Source organism: Cuculus canorus, chromosome 19, assembly GCF_017976375.1.
Source record: "Cuculus canorus isolate bCucCan1 chromosome 19, bCucCan1.pri, whole genome shotgun sequence".
In the NCBI taxonomy this organism is placed as follows: domain Eukaryota; kingdom Metazoa; phylum Chordata; class Aves; order Cuculiformes; family Cuculidae; genus Cuculus; species Cuculus canorus.
This window is the reverse complement of record NC_071419.1, coordinates 8,616,251-8,635,660: the sequence shown is the minus strand read 5'-3', so window position 1 is coordinate 8,635,660 and position 19,410 is coordinate 8,616,251. Positions and strand designations below refer to the sequence as shown.

Below are 19,410 nucleotides of genomic sequence, written 5' to 3'. Positions count from 1 at the left end.
TCCTGATGAGCTGCTGCTAGGAGAGAGCCCTGCGACAGGGCAGGGGCAGGGCTGGGATGGATGTGGCAAGGCAGTGCAAAGGGGACAGCCCACCGCAGAGCCACCACCTGGGAGGGTGAGCAGCATCAGGGGATGCTACCCCAGCCTGAGCCAGTTCTGCCTTACACATATGGTGAAACAACATCAGCTGGCACTGAATGACCTGGCGATGTGATGCCTGGGACAAAACTCTGTCTGCAAGGCCTGGACCTCCTGATGCAGGAGATGTGGATATGTTCTCACTCAAAACCCATCCAGCCACAGTGCCAACAGACCTGAATGTGCCTTAGATGCAACTGGGGGCTTTTCATCCCACCACATGCCTCCCCTCCAACGCCTGCTCAATACCAGCTGCTTTCCTTTCCTCCAGTGGAGGAGAAACGTGCTACATGAATTACCTACAGACCTTGTGGTCCACCAGCATCCTCATCCCCTTCCCATCCTCCCAGTGCTGCTTTCCCCACTTCCACTCCGGCCACAGCCAGTGGAGCTCAGCTCCAAGCACAGCACAGCCTGCGGCGTGGCAGCGGGTCCCTAACTGCACCCATCTCCCTTATGATAAAAGGCACTTGGTTGCAGCCAATAGCACCTCATTACATCAAAAACACCGCAGGAGATGTCTAGAGCTGAATTGATTATGGCACAGTGATTATTCAGGCAGTGAAAGCAGGGCAATTCCCAAGATGGGATTATTTTTTTCTTTTTTGCAAGGCTTCACCTAATTTCGCGTTGTTTGTTGTTTTTTATCCCTGCTCACTCATCAGCCAAATCTCTCCAGTTTTACTTCACACTTTGATTCAGTCCCTAAAAAGAAAGTATTCTGCTTAATGCACTCCAGTGTAGAGCCCAGGAAAGCACCACTGCCCACCAGATCTCCAGGGTTTAAACACACGGCAGCAGAAAAGAGCCCAGAAAGCTCTTGCTTTTCGCTGTGCAGCCAGCAGCCAGCTTTGAGGAGACCACAGAAAGACCTGACAGACACTTCTAAACATCTAAATCAGAGAAGGAGAAGCTGAGTAAGCAGCAAATAAACAGTCGGAAAAGGGCAATGATATGAAACTTGGGGAAAGCAAAGGCAAAGAGTAGATGACTTGCAGCTGACGCACGGTCCAGCCCGGCTGCAGCCAAGCATGGAAAGGTTTGCTGAGCTAATGGGCAATGCCAGACCGGGTGCACTGTCCCCTACGCTGTGCAACACTCGTGCTACTTATAAACTACGCATTTTTGGTCCTTCTAATCTAATTTCGAGTTGCTTTTGCCCATTTGCCTGAAGGTCAGGGTGCCAGAGAGAGCCTGCAGAGCATCGCTCCTGAGTGAAATGAGAAGGACCAGCACGGCACAAGGAAAGTTACTGGGAGCTGTCTGGGAAGCACTGCACGGATGGCTCCCTCGGCTGCCCCGAGGCCAGCAGGAGGAATAGAGCACGTTTTGCCCTAATAAATCACCCCAAGAGCTGAGGTGACATCCCAGAGAAGAGCAATTCTTTCAGGGGCAGCAGCTGTGGTGGTGAGGCACTGTATCAAGCCCACCAGAGCTGATGAAAACATCACTGTGGCCCTTGCTGCTCAGGAGCAGGAGACAAAACTAATTAACTTCATTTGTCTTGGGAGAGTGTGGCTGTCCCGGTTTGCTGGCTGCGACTGTGTCTGCTCCCATACCCAGTCCTGGCTGCCCACACAGCCGGGTTCGGCAGCCGCGATGCCTGTATGGTCTCTGCCTGCTCGGAAGTGAAAGCCGAACAGCAGCTTTCCCCCTCACTTTTGTATGGTTTGCTCAGAGCTGCCTTCCCTCACTTCTCCACAGCAAGAACCTTGCTCCTCTGCAGCAACGTGTGCATCTCTCCTTCCTTTCAAGAATAAAAAACATTCCATAAAAATAAACCTAGGGGTCCATCTTCTCCCAGAGTCCTTTCCAAGCTGGCAAGAGTATCTTCTCACAGTGCCCTTTAAGCAGAAGGACAAAGCTCCCCTGGTCATGTCCACCTCTGTTCTCATAATCTCTGCTGGGATGATTTCTCCCCCCCCACTGGCTGCAGAGCCTGTCACAGGTTCCTGGCGTGCTCCCAGGAACCTTTCATCTCAGCTGAATTTTATTAGTGTTGTCCTCTGGATGAAGCGATCCAATGGTACTTACGGGAAATAAAACCAAGAAAGGAGGAGCGGACATAGCCCAAGTCAGGCAAGTGAAGGCAACCGAAATCTCCTCAGAATTGGTTGGTGGATGGCAGTAGTACTTTCCACTAAATTACATTAAGAAATAGCTGAAGAAAAGGTATTAAGCCATTCCCAATGTCACTGCTCCACCCAGGACCATAACCCTGGTGACACAACTAAGCTAAAGGAGAGCTGTGCATCTGGACAGATCCAAAGCTATCGTTCCACCCCACCCTGGAACATCTCAGGGCCTTAAGGACAAGATTGCTGAGGACAGCCCTGGGAGAGAGGTTAGGGACTGAGAGCATCCTTCCCCAGGCATCCAGGAAATCTTGTCCCTCTTACCACTGCCACCACCCTCATCTCCCTCCTGTTCCTCTCTGCCTCCAGTGACCCACCAGTGCAGATCCTCAGCCCAGTGGCTGGGCAGCCACAGGCTCTGAACTGGCACCAGGGGAAGGCAATGTGGGTTAGTTTGCTCTGAACTGGGAGGGGGCACAGCCACCCCAAATACTCTGCACTCGATGGGGCTCAAGAGCCAGCCTCGCACTTCTGTGTCCAACCCCAGCAACCTGATCCTTTCCAAAAGCATCACAGCTCCCTCTCCATCACAGAAGGAAGAGGAGGAGGAGAGCAGAGGTTCCCTGTCCCAAGCCTGACACAGGTGTCTGCTATCCTAGCACCATGCTGCCACACAGCCACCCCCGTCTGGACCAGGAGATGAACTGCCTGGTCCCTCTCCCACCCGCAAACCTTCTAGTCCTGTTCACAGGCAGGAGATGCACACAAAGGCAAAGGTAATGAAGCTCAGATAGGGTGTAGGGAAAATGTAATTTAGGCAAAATAGTACAGACAGGGTGTATAAACAGAGGCCACGGGGCTGCACTTCGAACAGGCAGCTACAAAGCACGATGTTTAACACAAAGCATAAAACCAAATAACACCATCAGACAAGGATGGGAGAACTCCTTTCACTGAAGAAAGCCAAGGTCTGATTTTGCAGCCTTGCATCACCCTTTCTGCTAAGCACACACATCAGCGTGGTGTTTTAGAGCCCCTGCTTCCCCCCCTTAACCCTCAGCATTCTCTGCTTGTCTCAATGCCAGCAGGATCCTGCTCCAGCACAGATCCTGCTCCCGGCAGCTGGATGGATGGGCACACAGCTACAGCAGCAGATCTGGCATAAGGGGTAGCGATGGAGTGCAATGCCAAACCCTACTCTGTGATGGGAGATCCCAGACACATTAAAAGGAATCATTCTGGGTGTGAGACAGCATTCGCGTATTTGGCGTGTGTTGGAGTTTTTTAATTGTCTCAATAAATATATAAACAAAATCTGTTCACTCGTTAGGTTGTTTTTCCCTCCTAGGCTCTGTGACTCCCTGGACAAAAGAAACAGCAATCACTCAGCTGCTGAACTTGTAGCTGGTGCTAGCGCTTCCCACGATGGATCTGCCTACAAGCCTGGTCCAAATTTACATCCACTACCCCTAAGAGCTTTCATCGTTTCCTGTGCAGTTTTATAGCCCAGCACCAAGACCTCAAAAATGTGGCAGGATCATACAAAGGACGGGAAAACAGAGTGAAAGCACTACTGTTGCAGGAATCATTAAAAGCCCCTGAAAAGGGAGGACTGAAACGTCTCTCTGCTTCTGGGCATGAAAGATTCCACAGCTGGAGATGGACCAGGAAGGGTCAGGCTGAGGGCAGTAAGGTCCCTGCACCCTCCCGGAGGTGCTGGCTGAGCCGCGTTTCAGTTCTGATATTACCTGGGTGATTTCAGCTCAAGTCTTTGTTCCACCCCACACACACCCTCCCTTCCTCCCTGCCCCTATTTCTTCATCCAGACACTCCAATTCCTTTCTCGTTTTGCTGCTCACACCCTTCGGCGGCTGCTGCAAGGTTATGTCTCCATTTAGTCACCTTGTAGGCAAGCGAGACGTACCTGACTCCTGTAACCTGTTCTCATAAATCAAAGCAGGAGGCAGGGAGCAGGAAAAATCCCGGTAAGCAGCCAGGATGATGTTAAGTTGACAGATGCAGGGCAGGGGCTGGTGGCTGCCTCTATGTAAAGCATCTGTCCTTTCCCTGCAAAGGATGAGGCCAAAGGCTGCTTTATCCCTGTTTTAAGCACCGCGAGCTGCTTCTGCATCGCTTTTGCAAGATGACGACGTGTTGGGATGATAACAGGGCCAGGCCAGAGCTCTGGGGACGTTATCTGCAGGGATGACAGTGTCTCTGTGATGTGCACGGTAATGAATTGCCCTCTTTGCAGAAATGACTAAGTTGTGCCTGGTGATGCAATGATTAATTTGATCCATCATGTAAAGCTGTCCATTCATCACGGGCACCAACTGCCAAGCGCTTGTGGCTGCTTTACTGGCACCAACAGGGCAAGAGGCTCCGCAAGAGCTTCCCAAATCCCCACTGAGCAACAGCCCAAAACCAGCAGCTCCCCTCTCCCCTGACCTCCTGGCTTGAGAGGCTCCCTCCAGCATCCAGTATTCAAAAATCACAGCCTGCTCTGTTCTGGGAAACAGAAAAGGTGGAAATAATAATAATTAAAAAAAAATAGGATCAAGATCCTTCAGCATCTCCTACAACAAACAGTCAGAAAAGCAGGCAAGGTGGTCTCTGCCTGCTCCTGCCCGTATCCCACCAGGGCTTCCCATAAGCCCAGCCACCTCTTGAGCATCAGTAATGCTCACCTGCAGCAGCACCCATTTTCCTGCAGTCCTGTAGCTAAAGCACAAGGCTGAGCCATGGGGCAGATGAGTTCTGCTGCTGCTCTGACAGCATGGCCACGGCAAAGCTGTTTCCCATCTCCTGGCCCAGATTCCCTTTGCCTTTCTCAGCCATTTCACTTTTTATCCTCCCCTGCTCCCATGGAGTTTCACACTGCAGTGCTCAGCACTAACTTGCCAAGATCACAAGTGACCAAACACTGTAAACTCCTGCAAAACATCACTGCAAAACCACTGAAAAGAAGCACTGAACCCCCACACAAGATGGGATCAGGAGTGGTGTCACAAGGGCATGGCGAGGCTGAGCCAGGGAAAGCCACACACAGGCAGGGAGCAAAAGCCCAGCTCCCATCCTCGACAGGAGACAGGATGCGTGTGGGTGCAGAGCTCTCTGCTGCTGAGAGCACTGACAATAAAACAACAAACAAATAAAAAAATATTAAAAATCCAGTTGGTTGTACTTTGGCAAAGAATTCTGAGAGCAAAGGGGCTCACTTGGGAGCAAAACGAAGATGAATCGACAGCGAGTTCAAGAGAATTCATTCTGCTGCTGAACACTTGTCTCTCCATCAGGACATCTCAAAGGCTTGTCAAGCAAAAGCAAGGCTTTTATTTGTTTCTATGGTTGCCATAACGATGGAGCTATATGTCATGTCAGGTGGCAGCTGAGGCTCGTGCCTCTGATTTATAGCTGCTCTCCAGAAATTACCAACTTTTCTGCAGAGCGGGTGGCACGGTGAACCAGGACCACCAGGTGTTTGCCAGCACTGTGCTCTGCCCCCAGGGTTATCTCCTCTCTCGGGCCCGGCAGCCGGCTGTGCCCCAAGGGATGCCTTTGTTCCTCCCCTCTGGGATGCTTTTATTATCCCCTCCCAGAGATGCTCAGTGCTGACAGCGGTGAGATTGGGGGCTGAGGTACAGATCCTCCTGGTGAGCTGCCCATGGGGCAGAGCAGCATATGCTGCCATAATTATAGCCAATCCTGGTCCCACAGGACAAGCAGTACCTCCTAAAGGGTCAAAAGAGAGATGGCAAAGTGTCCAGGGAAGGATTAAACACCTAATAATGCAGTTTTTAAGAAATACGTATTACTGCATTAACCACCAGGTTACAGGAGAAAGATAAGAGAGAAGGATGGGAGCAATAGGGAGAGGGACACGGAGGGAGGTCTTGAAAACAAGTGAGACAAGGTGGGACTGGGAGATATTTCTTGTCCTGGCAGGGGATGCAGCCTGCCCAGCATGAGACCTGGCCTCCAGCCCAAGCAAGAGGCTTGTCAGTGTGCCAAGTGCCCCATAGCGCTGCTGACCAACCTCATACGACCAAAGACATCACTCTTCGCCAGACTGCCATGATCCCAGATGCGTGACCAATGTGTTCATCATGCAGAGGATCAGTCTCTGGGGTAAAGGAGGAGGTCCTCAACATCGTTACTGATAAGTTATGCACATAAATTTATTAACTCTACGCACCCTCTTGCTTAATTTAAGCTGCATGACCCTAAAACCACCAGCAAGTTCTGCCTGCAAAATCCTGTCCCCACTCAAGGTCCACCACACATGAGAGCAACCCTATGGGATGTCTGCATGGAGAACTTTGGCTCAGGTCTACCAGAAGTTTCTCTAATGACTTGGCTGCAGCAGCAGAAAGAAGCTTGGGTCCTTCGCTCCCACCCACCAAAGCACTGCGGACAGCTTGCCGCACCGCTCAGTGGTGAAACACACGGAGAACAGCATCTCGCCAGAGAAGCTGCAAGGAGTCAGCATTTGTCCGGAATGCTGCTGAAAGGCAGAGCCCCACCCGTCCCTTCCGCAGTTGCAAGCGTCTTCATAAAAACGCGAAGCCACATCTGAACCCTTAACCTGCGGAGTTGTAAAGACTTCATCGCTCGTTTTCTCCAAACCAGGCTTTCTTCAATTTCCCTCCATTAAACTCTTCGAGACAAGTGACCCCAGAGCCAAAAGGTGTCAGACTAATGAAAGGTCTGCAGGAATGTAGCACACTCGTTATTAAAGACACAGAAGAAATACAGGGCTGAGCTACCATCACAGTGCTACAAGACAGCAACCAGGGCACTCCAGGTGCCAAGACGTGGATGTGTCGCAGTTAATACAATACAGCGCAGGATCTGCACCTTGCCGCAGGGATGTGACTGTACTAGAGCTCAAGCACCGCAGGACCACCTGCAGGAGCTGCCAGTAGTGCCATCATGCTCCAACAGCCCAGGGAACAGGTCCCCACTCCATGCAGAGGGATGGCTGCGTTTGAACAGCTACGCAACGGACAGCATACGTTCACCTCTGATGGCAGGTCCAACATCACAGGTCATCATCTGGATATCTGAGCCACCAAAAAAAAAATCATATTACTGCTCCTTTGAGAAGGTACCACCACTTGCCTCAGTCCAGAGGGACAAAGCAAAGAGGCGGCGAGATACACAAGCTCTAAAAATACTTTTCTTATTGTGTGAAAGCACTCAAGAACCTCAGAGAAGGTTCTTGGAGACAGGACAATGTCATGCCGTGAGCACCAACACACAACATCCCGGCTCGCTGACTGCAGTGGACCAGAACAGTCTCAGCATTGGCTCCTCCACACCATCATTCTCCAGTTAGGTGCTAGGTTTCCCTAGGTTTTCTCCTAGGTTTCCCCCCACCCTAGGGTGCTCAGGACCACAAGCTAGGAGCCCGATCTCCGTTTGAGAAGTGTTTAAGTTCTAATGCGGAAATAACAGATTGCTTTTCCGCTTCCACTCTATCTGTGAAACCTTCCATAATTCAACATCAAATATTTATTATAACGTTTATTAAAGTTTTAATAATTTAGCATCTCTTGTGTGTAAGATACAAGCACCGTCAACTCACCTCCCTTATTCTACCTGGGTCACTCCAATATTTATACCTGGAATTCTCAGTTCGAGTTCTATTTATGAGGGGAACAGGCAGCAGCCTTTGTGCCAGAACCACCCTCCCCCGCCTTCTGCCTGGCATTCATCCATCCTGACCAAGGCTCTTTCAGAAGGATCGGTGCCCAGAGACAATTACTGCTCTGGAGTAGAAAGCAAGCTTCCTAGCCTCTATTTTCACTAAGGCATTTTTAACGAAGATGTGAGGAGGCAAGAAAGAAATAGTGTTCTCCTGGCATTTTGGCTTGGAAAATGTTACCATACAACAAGTTGACCCTTCATCTTCCCAAACAAAAAAGCAGCAGTCTTCTGCAGACAAGAAAAACAATGCTCCTAAGAGAGCCAAATTGTGATAGATGTATACCATCAGTCTTTTTTTGAACGAGGGAACAACACTAATTAGCAACAAAAACACACTTGGAAGTGAAGACCTTTTAGATGCCAGTCCTGGCTCTGCTGTAGGTTTTGTAGGCACTTACTCCAAGCACAGCCTTGCTAAGACTTACAGTAATGGGACAGAAGAATGGAAAGCCACCATCCCATCTCTCTGGGGAAAAAAAAAACAGGACAGAAGGAGCTGGGAGATGTAAGAATCCTCCTAGTGCTCAGGAATATCATCCACAACACAGAGAAGAAATTGCGGGCGAGGAAATTGTGTCTTGAGTCAATGGGAGAGGGCAGGGAGAAGGGAAGGGAGGGAGAGATCACGGAGTCTCCCTGGCACCCAACGATCACATACTCAATCTTATTTAAAGCGGGAGAGGAGAACACACACTAAATACCTTAGGAATTAAACAGTTAAACTCTTTTTTTTTTTTACAGTCAAAGTCTTGCAAACCAGGCAGAGGGAGACAATTGTCACCACCTCTCTCCTTCGAGGCAGAGGCTGCTGCTCTCTTACCACCTGGGGCAAAGAGGACAACCATTTTGCCTGGCTCCTTTTCCAAGTAAACTCCTTTTGCCCACCCTCAGCCTGGTCTCCCATCAAACAACCCCTCCTTCCCAGCACTATTCTCTTCTTGCAACACCCTTTTAGGTCCCACTTATGAACTGTCAACAAGTCCAATGACATCTGGTTAAAACACAAGCTAGCCACGGTGGGGGAGCCAGAGAAACACCCGTGCATTTACTGAACTCAAGGAAATAATAAAAAAAACCCCTCTAACTGTATAATAACTTGGAAAAAAACCCCACATCTAATTGCATAATAATTGGACACGCAACATGGCCTTTCACCGGGGTCTGACCCTTCACAAGCACCACAGCAGGTTATCGTGGTCTGGGTGGATATGATAGACGTATGAGTTTCTGAAAGATGACAGCATCTTTGTAACGGTAAATGCATCAATTTAAGCTACGCAATCTAACATCAGATTTAACTCACTTTGAAATTGCCTTGCCACAGGTTCATATCAATGTACCTGACTGGATTGGCAGACTTCAGAGTTATATACACAGGTCTGGTCTAGACCCCTCAGGGCCTAAAAAGTCTGGAGAGCTATCACATCACAATTCTTATTGGAAGAAAATTAATCAAACGTATCATTGTAGGAATTACTGTACCCTCAATAATAATTTAAAGAGCAGTGCAGTCACTCAAGCATGAGGAAAACAACAAATTTGCTTCTTACCTGACATCTGCTGGATCTTCCGTCACCAGAACATCTGTCTTGCAGCTGGCGAGAGGATTGATAGAAAGCTCCACGGGGGGCACCACGAAGCTCTTACTGACAGGCAGCCACAAACCTTGACCCAAACTATAGGTAGACCTGGAATAAGGACAAACGTGTCATATAGGAACACAGTGTCCATAGTGAACGGTGGCCCTCTAATGCACCTGACCATATGGAAATCAGAGCATTGGTGGCACCATGGGATAAGTTAGTTATTTGGTCTTGTCCTGAAAGCCAAAAGAAAGAGGAATAGCTAGAAATGGGCCAGGGAAAACGTGGAAATGGTTACGCTCTTCATTTTAGTTCAGGGAGACTTAATGTGTGCACCATCCTCGCTTTTGCAAGAGGACCACCGAGGGGACAAGAGGGAAACCCTTCCCTGTCTGCAGAACACGGACAAATCTTTCAGTTGTGTCAAGTGCAGATGACACTGGTGTTCCCGAGGCAGAACAAGACAGAGCCAGGAATTACCAAGAAGTAGCATCCACTGGGATGTCCTCACTGACACTCCCCTCCCAAACGTCCAAGCTGAATGCTCCTCTGACTCACCTGAGGATCTTCTCTGGCGCCTGTTCTCCTGTGACCAAGTCATACCCCCGCTCAAGCGTTGTGTAGGGCCACGGCCTGGGAAGCAGAGAGGGAAAGAGCAGCTGTGGCAAAACACGTGGCAGGGAAAGCGGTAGAGTCTGCTCTTGAGTCTTTGGTGTCAGTGATGGCTCATGAAGAGGAGAGCAGACCTCTCACCAACATGAGAACCAGGACAGAGAGAACACACCATCACATCACCACTCACCCTTCGCTGTGTCCCCAGTCGCTGCGCACACACAAGTGGCGATGGATGGGGTCTGGGGCGTAGCCTTCATGGCAGCTGCACTCTCCTGAAAGAAAAGAGTGAAAGATGAGACCTCTCTGCCCCAAAGGAACACCATTAACCATGTCATCATGTGCTCTTCCCCTGCTGCCCCTCTCTGCTCGTTCATGGCCATTCCTGGTCCCTGTTGTAGATGTGGAAGACTTTGGAATCTTCAGAAACCTCCAGGAGATGAGGAGGAGAAGATAAGGAGATGCTGGAAAGATGCAAGAAACCTGTTATGTGATACAGGTCCCACTGTAGCTGGAGTAAAAGGTCTGTTCTTGACCTGTGCAGCCCTGCAGCTTCCCCTCTGTCTAATGGCCTCTAATAACAGCTCACATTTGCCACAGAGAAATGCCCACACGGATCCAGGTGCTACCATGGTCTTGCTGAGCCCTGCCCGCACCACTGGCAGAGGGGCTGCTCTGGGGCCAGTGATCCAATCCTCAGTTGGGATCCTGACTTCACTTGAAGAGAGCCAGTGCCCGCTCCCCATGCACCTCTCGGGTCAGGGGGTGCTCCCAGCCCACCCTGGCCAGGTCTCTTCCCACCTCTGCTCCCGTCACCTTGCACCGGGATGAGTTTGCAGAGTCTCCTGCAGTTCAAGCTTCCACAGGAGGATGCAGAAGCCCTCAACCTCCGCCCTCCATAGGCAGTGCCCATGCCGTGTACCCATCCCACGGCTAAGGAGCTCTCAAGTCCCACTCCCCTTCACTCTCTGGGTACTAGTTCACCCTGTTACACTCTTCTGACAGCAGGAGAAGACATTTCCCACACCAGAAACCCAACCATGCTTGGCCCAAATTGATTCTGTGCCTGGTAGAAATACATAACCTGGAGCAAAAAAAAAAGGAAAATCAAAAGATTAATTGGATTTGCAGGTGGAGTTACAAGCTCCTGCTGATGATTTTCCCCTCCCTTCTCCTCCTCTCCCCATCGTGCCTGATGACATGGCAGGCTGAGCTGTAAATACTGGCAGAGGTGGGGACTTGGGGAGGATGCTGAAGGGGGGTGAACCCATCACTGCGATAACACAGACTGGCAGGTACCTGTGCGCTCATCAAGATCCTAAGCAAGTCCTTAAAATGCCTCTCAGGGATTACAGTAAAGAGCTTTATTGTCGGGAGGGAGTGAGATGAGGGTTCAACTGCAGAGATTTTTGAGGAAGAGCCGCCTGGAAATGGGGAGGTGGCAAAAAAAGAAAAGAGGGAGAAAAAAAGAAAGAGACAGCTAATGATGTGCTAAAATGCAACAGCACCTTCATGAAATATTCACTGCCTTAAACACGTCTAATATTAAAGATTAAATGTCCTGGGATTTGTCCTAGCGACTTCGAAGCACTGATTTATGATCTGTCAAAAGCTGCTAACCTCATGATTCATAACGGGAGCGGCAGGAACATTGCTTCTCCAAAGGGAAAGAGTTGGGATGGAGACGGTGCCGCAAGCCCCTGTACCGGCTCAGCTGTGCCCGAGGGCTGGGGCGGCCTCGCTGCAAGAAACCGTGGGTCCTAATGGCTCCATCAGTAATTTTAGAAAAAGAAAAGTTATTTTTTCCTTGGGTGCTTAGTACGCAAGTTTCCCCAGCCGCGCCGCGGATCATTAATTCCTGGCGCTTATTACATAACAAATATATGCTCTGCAAATGAAAGACATCTCAAAGTGCTTGCGAAGCAGAGCTGGGAGTCTTGGGGCACCAGCTCGTGCTCAGCTCCTGCCACAGAAATTAGAGCAAGTAGGGAAGAAAAAAAAAATCTACCAAGGTTGGCATCAAATGGCTTAAACACTTCCCTCCCTATTGATAACTGGAGGTACCGGGGCAGTGACCCCCTTTCCCACAGTGCAGGAGGGTTTATTTTGTCCAGCGGTTTGTTTACTGCTCCGTCAGTTTGGCATCAGGAGGAGAAACTCTATCAACCTGCAGAAATATTGATTTTATCGACTCCAATCCTGGAGTTTCAACAGCTACTGCCAGTGCTGCCGGCTTTATTGGGAGGTTTATGGGGAGGTTTATTCCAGTAAGTGAGAGGGCAAATGGCAGCGCTGGCTGAGGAGGAGAAAGGTGGGAAACCAGGGAAAGCCACCCAGGGCACGGAGACCACAGGTACCCGCCCCTCACCAGGACCTCTCGGGACCTGTTTTCCCCAGGTGGATCTGCCAAGTTTTGGCACAGTTTTAAGGACTGGATAGGAAAGCTCCAAGCGCTGGCTCAGCTCAGTGCTGCAGTCTGCAGGAAGAGCAGGGGCTCCTCCTCTTTGGGCCAGATGGTTTAGGATCTATTTCTGTACCTAGAACTACAAACAGGCAATCAGTGGGGTTTCCATAAACCTCAGCAGAACCTGCTGTGCTCCTGCAAGTTTTCAGGAGCTTCTGGTCTCTCCACAGCAGCATCCACCCTCCTTTGTTGACCTCCTGAGCTACTCCATTATTTTCTTTCTGTCCCCATGCTCCCTGGATACGATGCTGAGCCAGCCCAAGCCAGTGGAGCAGGGCTATTGCAGACCAAGAAAGTCCCCGGAGTGGCAGGAATGGGTTTTCCCGTACCTCTAACTCCTCTTTAGGGTAAATGCTTTCTCTAAAGAGAAGATTTCAAGGTGCTGCTAAAATAAACCAAACCACTCAAAGCCAAAACAGCAACACCTTTGTTCAGAGCTACTAAATGCCATGTAATTCTGAGACAAGAGGAGTTTTCTGCTCAGCATTGTTCGGGCTAAGTTAGGATTCAACCCGAGCTTAAAGCCAAAGTCAACCGAAATAACGGAGTTTGACAAATAACCGCACCTGAAGCCGGATGCAATTTCCACAGGTCCTGCACACGCCTCCACGCAGCATTCGGCTGCTGCGGGAGGATAAATGAATCAGGATCTACAAACCGCTCTGACAAGCATCCTATTTCCGCAGCCACCGACCTGTGCACCCTGCATGCATCGTCCTTCCTCTTCCTTCAGATTCATAACCCACAAATCGGGTCGGATAATCCATGGCAAATTTTGAGCTGTTATAGCAAAAGGAAGGATTGCTGCTCACTCAGTTTTAGCGAGAGCAGATCCCGCTACTCAGCTCTGGAGATCCCATGTTGTATATCCAGTGTATTATTTAACAAAACATCCCTGCCGCTGCAGAGAGAAGATGGATAAACCAGGAAATATCACACCGTAGCTCAAGCAAGAGGCTCAGAAAACAAGTACGTTATTCCTGTGACACATGCAGCTGCGTGGAAGGGTGAGGGGAGAGGTGAGGCCACAGGAATACAGCAGCTCCCACAGCATTGCTCTCCACCCTCCCCTGCTCCCCTCTTACTCAAAGCCCCATCACAGACCGTGCTGCTATGACTAATTACAGGTGACATCGAGTCTCTGTGCCAATTTCTATTCGTGAGAGCAAACCCTTGTCTGAAGCAGCAGGAGGCATCCTCAAACACTGCAGGCACGTCTCACCTGCAGCTTTCCTCCTGCTGTGCCTTTATCTCCATGGAGGCTGGTGGAAGGGACTACTGGTAGCTCAGCCTCAAATGCCACGCAGAGCAACACACAGCAAGGTGTGCATGGGACTGAGGAGCCCGTCTCATAGCAGCCGTGCAGCTCAAGCTCCCTTTGGATCCACCACATTGCCCCTTCCCTCAGCTGGGAAGGTGAAAAGGATCTGCAGCTTTACCTGGAGAAACAGGGCAAACTAAGGACACACCTGCCTGCTTTCCACATGCAAACTGCACTCATTTCTGAGCATGAGGCTCCTCACGCCGCCTGTGCTTCACGCTGGCTTTCGTGCTGGAGCTGCAGAAGTACGGGGCCGGAGCAGTCTGCAGCCATCATCAGCATCATTAACACCCGTGGCTTTTGGCTCAGGGTTGACCCACGCTTAGGATTGTTCATGCGTGCAGGAAAGCAATCTAACACGAACCACATCCAAGGGGATAACCTCCAGGAGCACAGGCATGGTGCAAAGACAACTACGTGGAGGAAAACAGCCCTTTGGCCCCTGCTGCATCCCCACCAGCACAGGGTCTCGTGCTGCACCCACATCCTCCCTGGCTGTCACACTCTGCCCGAGGAGCAGCGGAGCACGGCTGTGGGATGAACCGCCAGCGTGGCAGGGTAATCCTGTTAGCCTCATTAGGGAGAGAGGCAATCCGCAGTGATAATGCTGCAAGATCACCCTAATCCATCCACCCAGTGCGCAGCACAAAGCAGAGGCTTCCAGAGTCCCTGTGCTCCTGGAGAAGCTGCTCTTTGCTGTCATTGGCATTTTTATTTAAGGAGCTGGCGGGGCTTTGGCAGTGGTGGAGCAAACCTGTAGCTCGTCAACTCTCTTCCAGAACTGCCAGTATCCATGATTCCCTCCCCTGTGGTAGCACAAGTGTTATCCCTTGTCCCAGAGGGATGTCCCTGCTGCAAAGACACAGTCCTGGGGACAACTCTGGACCTCAGCTGGGGTGGCAGCTTGTTTCTGGAAGCTGCAGGGCTACAAAAATGCTCAATTTTGACCTGTGTGAGCACTGCGTGTATACACCCACCACTGCTTCAAAGCTGCCTCTCCCACCCCAAGTAACGCGCAGCCTGGCCTCAGGTTTTTGGGTTCCCTCCTTTCAGGGGACGCAGCTGCCCCAGCAAAGTGCCATTGAGCTGGGAAGCTGCAGCACCACTTTCCTGGCATCTCACCTGGGTTATCCTCCCTGCAGAGCCCCAATCCCAGCAGTGGGGCGGCTCCAGCACAACCATCCCTCCAACACCACCTTTTGCTTCTCCTTCCAGCCACTGCAGCATGGGAGGAGAAAGGGTCGGCAGAGGGAGGTGGGTGCCGGGCAGCAAGCCGAGGCTGAGCATTTTTAAACGAACAGAGGCAGTCATTGAGCGTGGCGACTGCTGCCCTGCCAGCCCTGACTGCACTAGTGTTTGCTGCGGGCTGCAGCACAGAGCTCCTCTCTTCTAGGGGAGCATGGAGCCATCTCCAGGGTTACCAGCCCACTCCAAGGCAGGAAGACTGGAGGGTCCCTCTTCTTCCCTGCTGGAGGAATGCGAAGCCTCTGTCCCCATCAGCAGCTCGAGCTGCATGGCCCAACTCCCCTCTGCAGGAGCAAAGGCAGCTGCAAAAGGCATCTTCCACCTGAGTACTGCTGTTATGACTACCAACTTGGTGCTCAGCAAGGCCAATGTCCCCTTGTCAGCCACAGTGGCTGCTCTCCATGACTCCCCACCAGGGCAGAGGGGACCTGAGTGCTTTCACAATGGGCCCATGGGCTGCCTTCTGCCACCATACAGGACACCCCACACTCCCCCCAGCTCAGACATCCCCCAATGTGTCCCTTCCAAGGTGATGGCAATGTGCAGGACCACCAGCAGCTGCCTTGAGCACCAGCTGCATGGCATAACCCACCAGTAGATCAACACAAGTCACCCCATCCCTCCAACAACCAATCTCCCATAACAAAGCTGCCGAGGCCCCAGAGTCTTGTCTGCATCTGGAGTAACACCTGCATTGGTTTATCCTTTGTGAAAGGTTTCTGAGCTCCTGATGGAGAAACAACCTCTTCTTCCAGCATCCACAAAAAGTTTGACAAGGGCAAATGAAACCCTATGTCCTTCAGTCACCTGAAGCGCGTACTGTGATCCTGCGAGCATCTCTCCCAGGCTGCTCTGCCTCACTGTTGCAGAGCATCCAGACCCTCAGCGTATGAGGAGGCTGCAGGCTTCCCTCCTGGGCACAGCACTGTTGAACAGTCCCGACTGTTGTGTCTAAATCATGTGCGATGGTCATTGCCTCGGTTCATCTCCTTCCCTGCCTACAGAAACCCCTGTGGCAGGCAGTTTCGCCTGCACCGCACTCATCCTGCTCTTGTGATAACCCACCGGGAGATCTCACGGGCTCACCAAGCAAACTCCCCCTGGCTCCTTCCTGTCAGCTCTCCTGGCAGGGATGATTAACCTACCAGAGAGATGCAAACCCTTGGGTACCACATGAGATCTCAGCCACCCAGTCCTCCCGCGGGTGGGAGTCTCTTCACCCACAGTCTGGCCTAAATAAAAACAATAAAATACCAAGGTGGCAGCACTCCCCACGCCGACCTTAAACTGGCCACGGGTCGTGCAGGCACAGCAACTCACGGATGCTCAGGTGTCCCAGCCTGGTTTCCCTGGGAGGAGCAGCTCCCAGTGCTGCGATGACAAGGGTGAGTTCATCAGGGACAGGGCAAAACATGTTTGCACAAGGGCTGGCACCACGGTTTCCCATTGACAGAGGCAGGGATGAGAGGAAAGTTGAAAAAGCCTGCAACAAAACCCATCCTTGAAGAGTCTGCAGCACAGAGCTCCTTGGGATGGCAGAGCAAGTGCCTCTTTTGAGAAAGAGAGTTGCAGAAATCGAAACACAGGCAAGGATGAGCAAGGGTCCTAATAGTTCATTAAACGCCCAACTTCAATGAACACATGCAGGAACTTCAGAGAGCTGCTCCTGGAGTTGGGTCAGCCCCTGGCCAAGGCTGCCGTTCCCCCAACAACTGCAGCAGCAGCACCAGCTCCAGTAAAGCTCTCTGACAAGCTTCTCTTCTGCTCTTCATGGCCTTTGGGGATGGCACTTCCTAAACCTTTCATCCTCACAAGAAATGCAGTTTCAGTAAAAGCAGTTTAGCTCTTGGGGAACAAGACAGGGACAGTGACTCCTGCCCACCTGATATGGTGCGCAGCACAGAGGGAAAGCCTGAAGCCAACTTGAGAGTTATCCTTCCTTTCCTGCTACTACAAGACCCTCTGTTCACCCAGATCTATCGCAGCACTTATGTGCAAGCTTAATTTCCAAGGACTGCATCTGACTTTACACTCTACATGGATTTGATTATCATTATCACCTACTCAGTCATCAAGGAAGTTCTCTCCTGTGGCTGATGCCAGGAAGCAGCCAGAGGTCCCGAAGGTGGACCAAGGGTGGTCCATTGTGCCATGTCTGTCATCTTCTGGGGTGACCACTGGACCAGAGCTGAACAGAGTGGGCTTAGAAGCCACCTCCTGCAGCACTAGTGGGATGGGGAGATGAGCCCCAGAGTGGCTCCATACAGAAAAACTCATTCCTCTTCCCCTCTCTCTGTGGTCTTTAGACAAGCACAGAAATGCCATTACAAGAACATTAGCAACTGCAGGATTAAACACTCTAATGGCAGAAAATGAGAGTGTAAAGACAGCACAGATAACCTTAACTCAGCCCCCTTGCAGGCATGCATTTTGATTGCTGTTTATGTATAACACTTCAGCCCTAAGCTAAATTAGCTTGGGAGTTAACTGCCTCCTGCCCTGCTTGGTGCACGAGGCAAGCTGTGCCGCCACAGGAAAAAAAAACGTATATTACATGGTTTTTGACCAAGTTATTAAACTACATACCTTAGAGAGACAGAACCTTATCTTATAAAAGTCTAAGTCAATAAAGACACCAGGATCCTCCAGCAGCGAAAATAGCAGAAGTGCACAAGAACAAACAAATATTACTTGATGTGCACAAAAAGCTGCATGATATTAAATTGAACTACCAGAGAAAACGGCTCTTTTCATAAACACAAATACCCCTTCACCAAGGTTGGTCATCTCCCAATTTACACGCTCAGCTCTGCAACCTCCAAATCCCCTTAACAGGTTACCTTTGAAAAAAATGGCTCTGTTTAAAAATTACTTTCATCCGTCTCCTGCCCACAAGACCCTTGTCCTACCCGGACAGGAACACCATCCGCGGCTCTGGTGACAAGCTACCCATTTGAAAGATGATGGAAGCCTTTTTTTTCCCCTCCCTTTTTCCTGCCAACTTCCAGAAAAGACCCTCAGTTACCACATCTCATTTGGTCCTTACACACCCATTGACTGCTGCATTCGGGGGTGCCATCAATTGTGGGTGCAAAGGAGAGGATTTTCATGGAGAAGTGCCTGATTTACAGATGGGGAAAAATAAATCCCACACATTTGCACCTCTAATCAATGTAGTTATCCATCTCACTTATGCCACTGCTCTGGCAAGCCTGACAGCAAAAAAAATCAGAGGTTGTTTTTTCCAGCATTTGGCCCTAAGGGATCGATTTTCCAGCAGGTCTCTTAAGCGATGCCCACAGAACATACAAATGAATCAGTTTTGTGCATCCAAAGCAGGTAATTGTGCTCACAAATCAGGATGCGCACATGCCGCTGAAAATGATGCTCTAATAAACGTTACCGGTGCTGGTAAAGGAGACCAGGGAAAAAGTGGCACTCCTGGATTTTACCCAGAGGTATCGCCGGGTACAAGCGGTGGTGCTGGCAATGTACTCCACATCTGTCCAAACTACAGAGAGCAAAGAGAGTTGAATGCAAGTCCCAAAAGATGAGAAACCTCCAAGCAGCACAGTCAGTACCTGCCAAGAGGATGGAGTGTGTTGGCTGAACCTCTTCAGGTAAGTACCGCATCCTGACTCCCCAGAGGTACCTGTCCCATCCGATGTGGTAACTGGGGCACAGCCACCGTGTGATGTCTGCAGGAGCGAGACCCTCAGCAGCACCTATTTATTTATGTACCTGCAGTCACATTAGACCAGCGGGCTTGGCTGTTTCCAAGACAGGGATGAAGGGGAAGGATGATGTTTTGCCCATGTGCAGATGTTGGTGCTCTTTCTGAAAAGACCTGACAAGCTGGAGCTTTGCAATATGGGTTTGAAATTTGTCAGCGGGGCAGTAATCTTTTAATTAAAGGGTAAGCCAGACGGCAAAGACGCAACAGAAGGCAAATTAAGGTCAGACAGGCAAAAATGTTATTTTGGTATTTCCTGGCGTTTCAGAGCTTCCGTTTTCAGTGCGGATTATTACTCAGACTGAAATAGAGCTTGGTGGATGGAGTTGTGAGTCAGCACATTGCATGGACAAATCTTATATAAAATTCCAACCCAAAAGAGGTCTTGAGTGCTGGGGAGGGGGAAGAGCTTGAGTCTCACCAGACAGAGCATCCACGACCTGGGGGTGTCTGTCCAAATGTGTACCAGAAGCCCATGGTGCTGCCACTGAGGACAAGTCCTAACCAAAGGGAGGACTTTGGGGCAAGGA

At 50.5% G+C, this 19,410-nt stretch overlaps 1 protein-coding gene across 2 annotated transcripts in view; it reads right to left on the bottom strand.

The window, feature by feature from the left end:
• The window catches only part of ASTN2 (astrotactin 2), a 347,344-nt gene that overhangs the window by 178,127 nt on the left and 149,807 nt on the right, over nt 1–19,410 (bottom strand). For both annotated transcript variants that reach the window (XM_054084080.1, XM_054084081.1), the window contains 3 exons: nt 10,308–10,392; nt 10,064–10,138; nt 9,473–9,610 (listed from right to left, as the gene is read on the bottom strand). In XM_054084080.1, the coding sequence (XP_053940055.1) occupies nt 9,473–9,610; nt 10,064–10,138; nt 10,308–10,392 (298 nt within the window). The remainder of the gene's footprint in view (nt 1–9,472; nt 9,611–10,063; nt 10,139–10,307; nt 10,393–19,410) is intronic.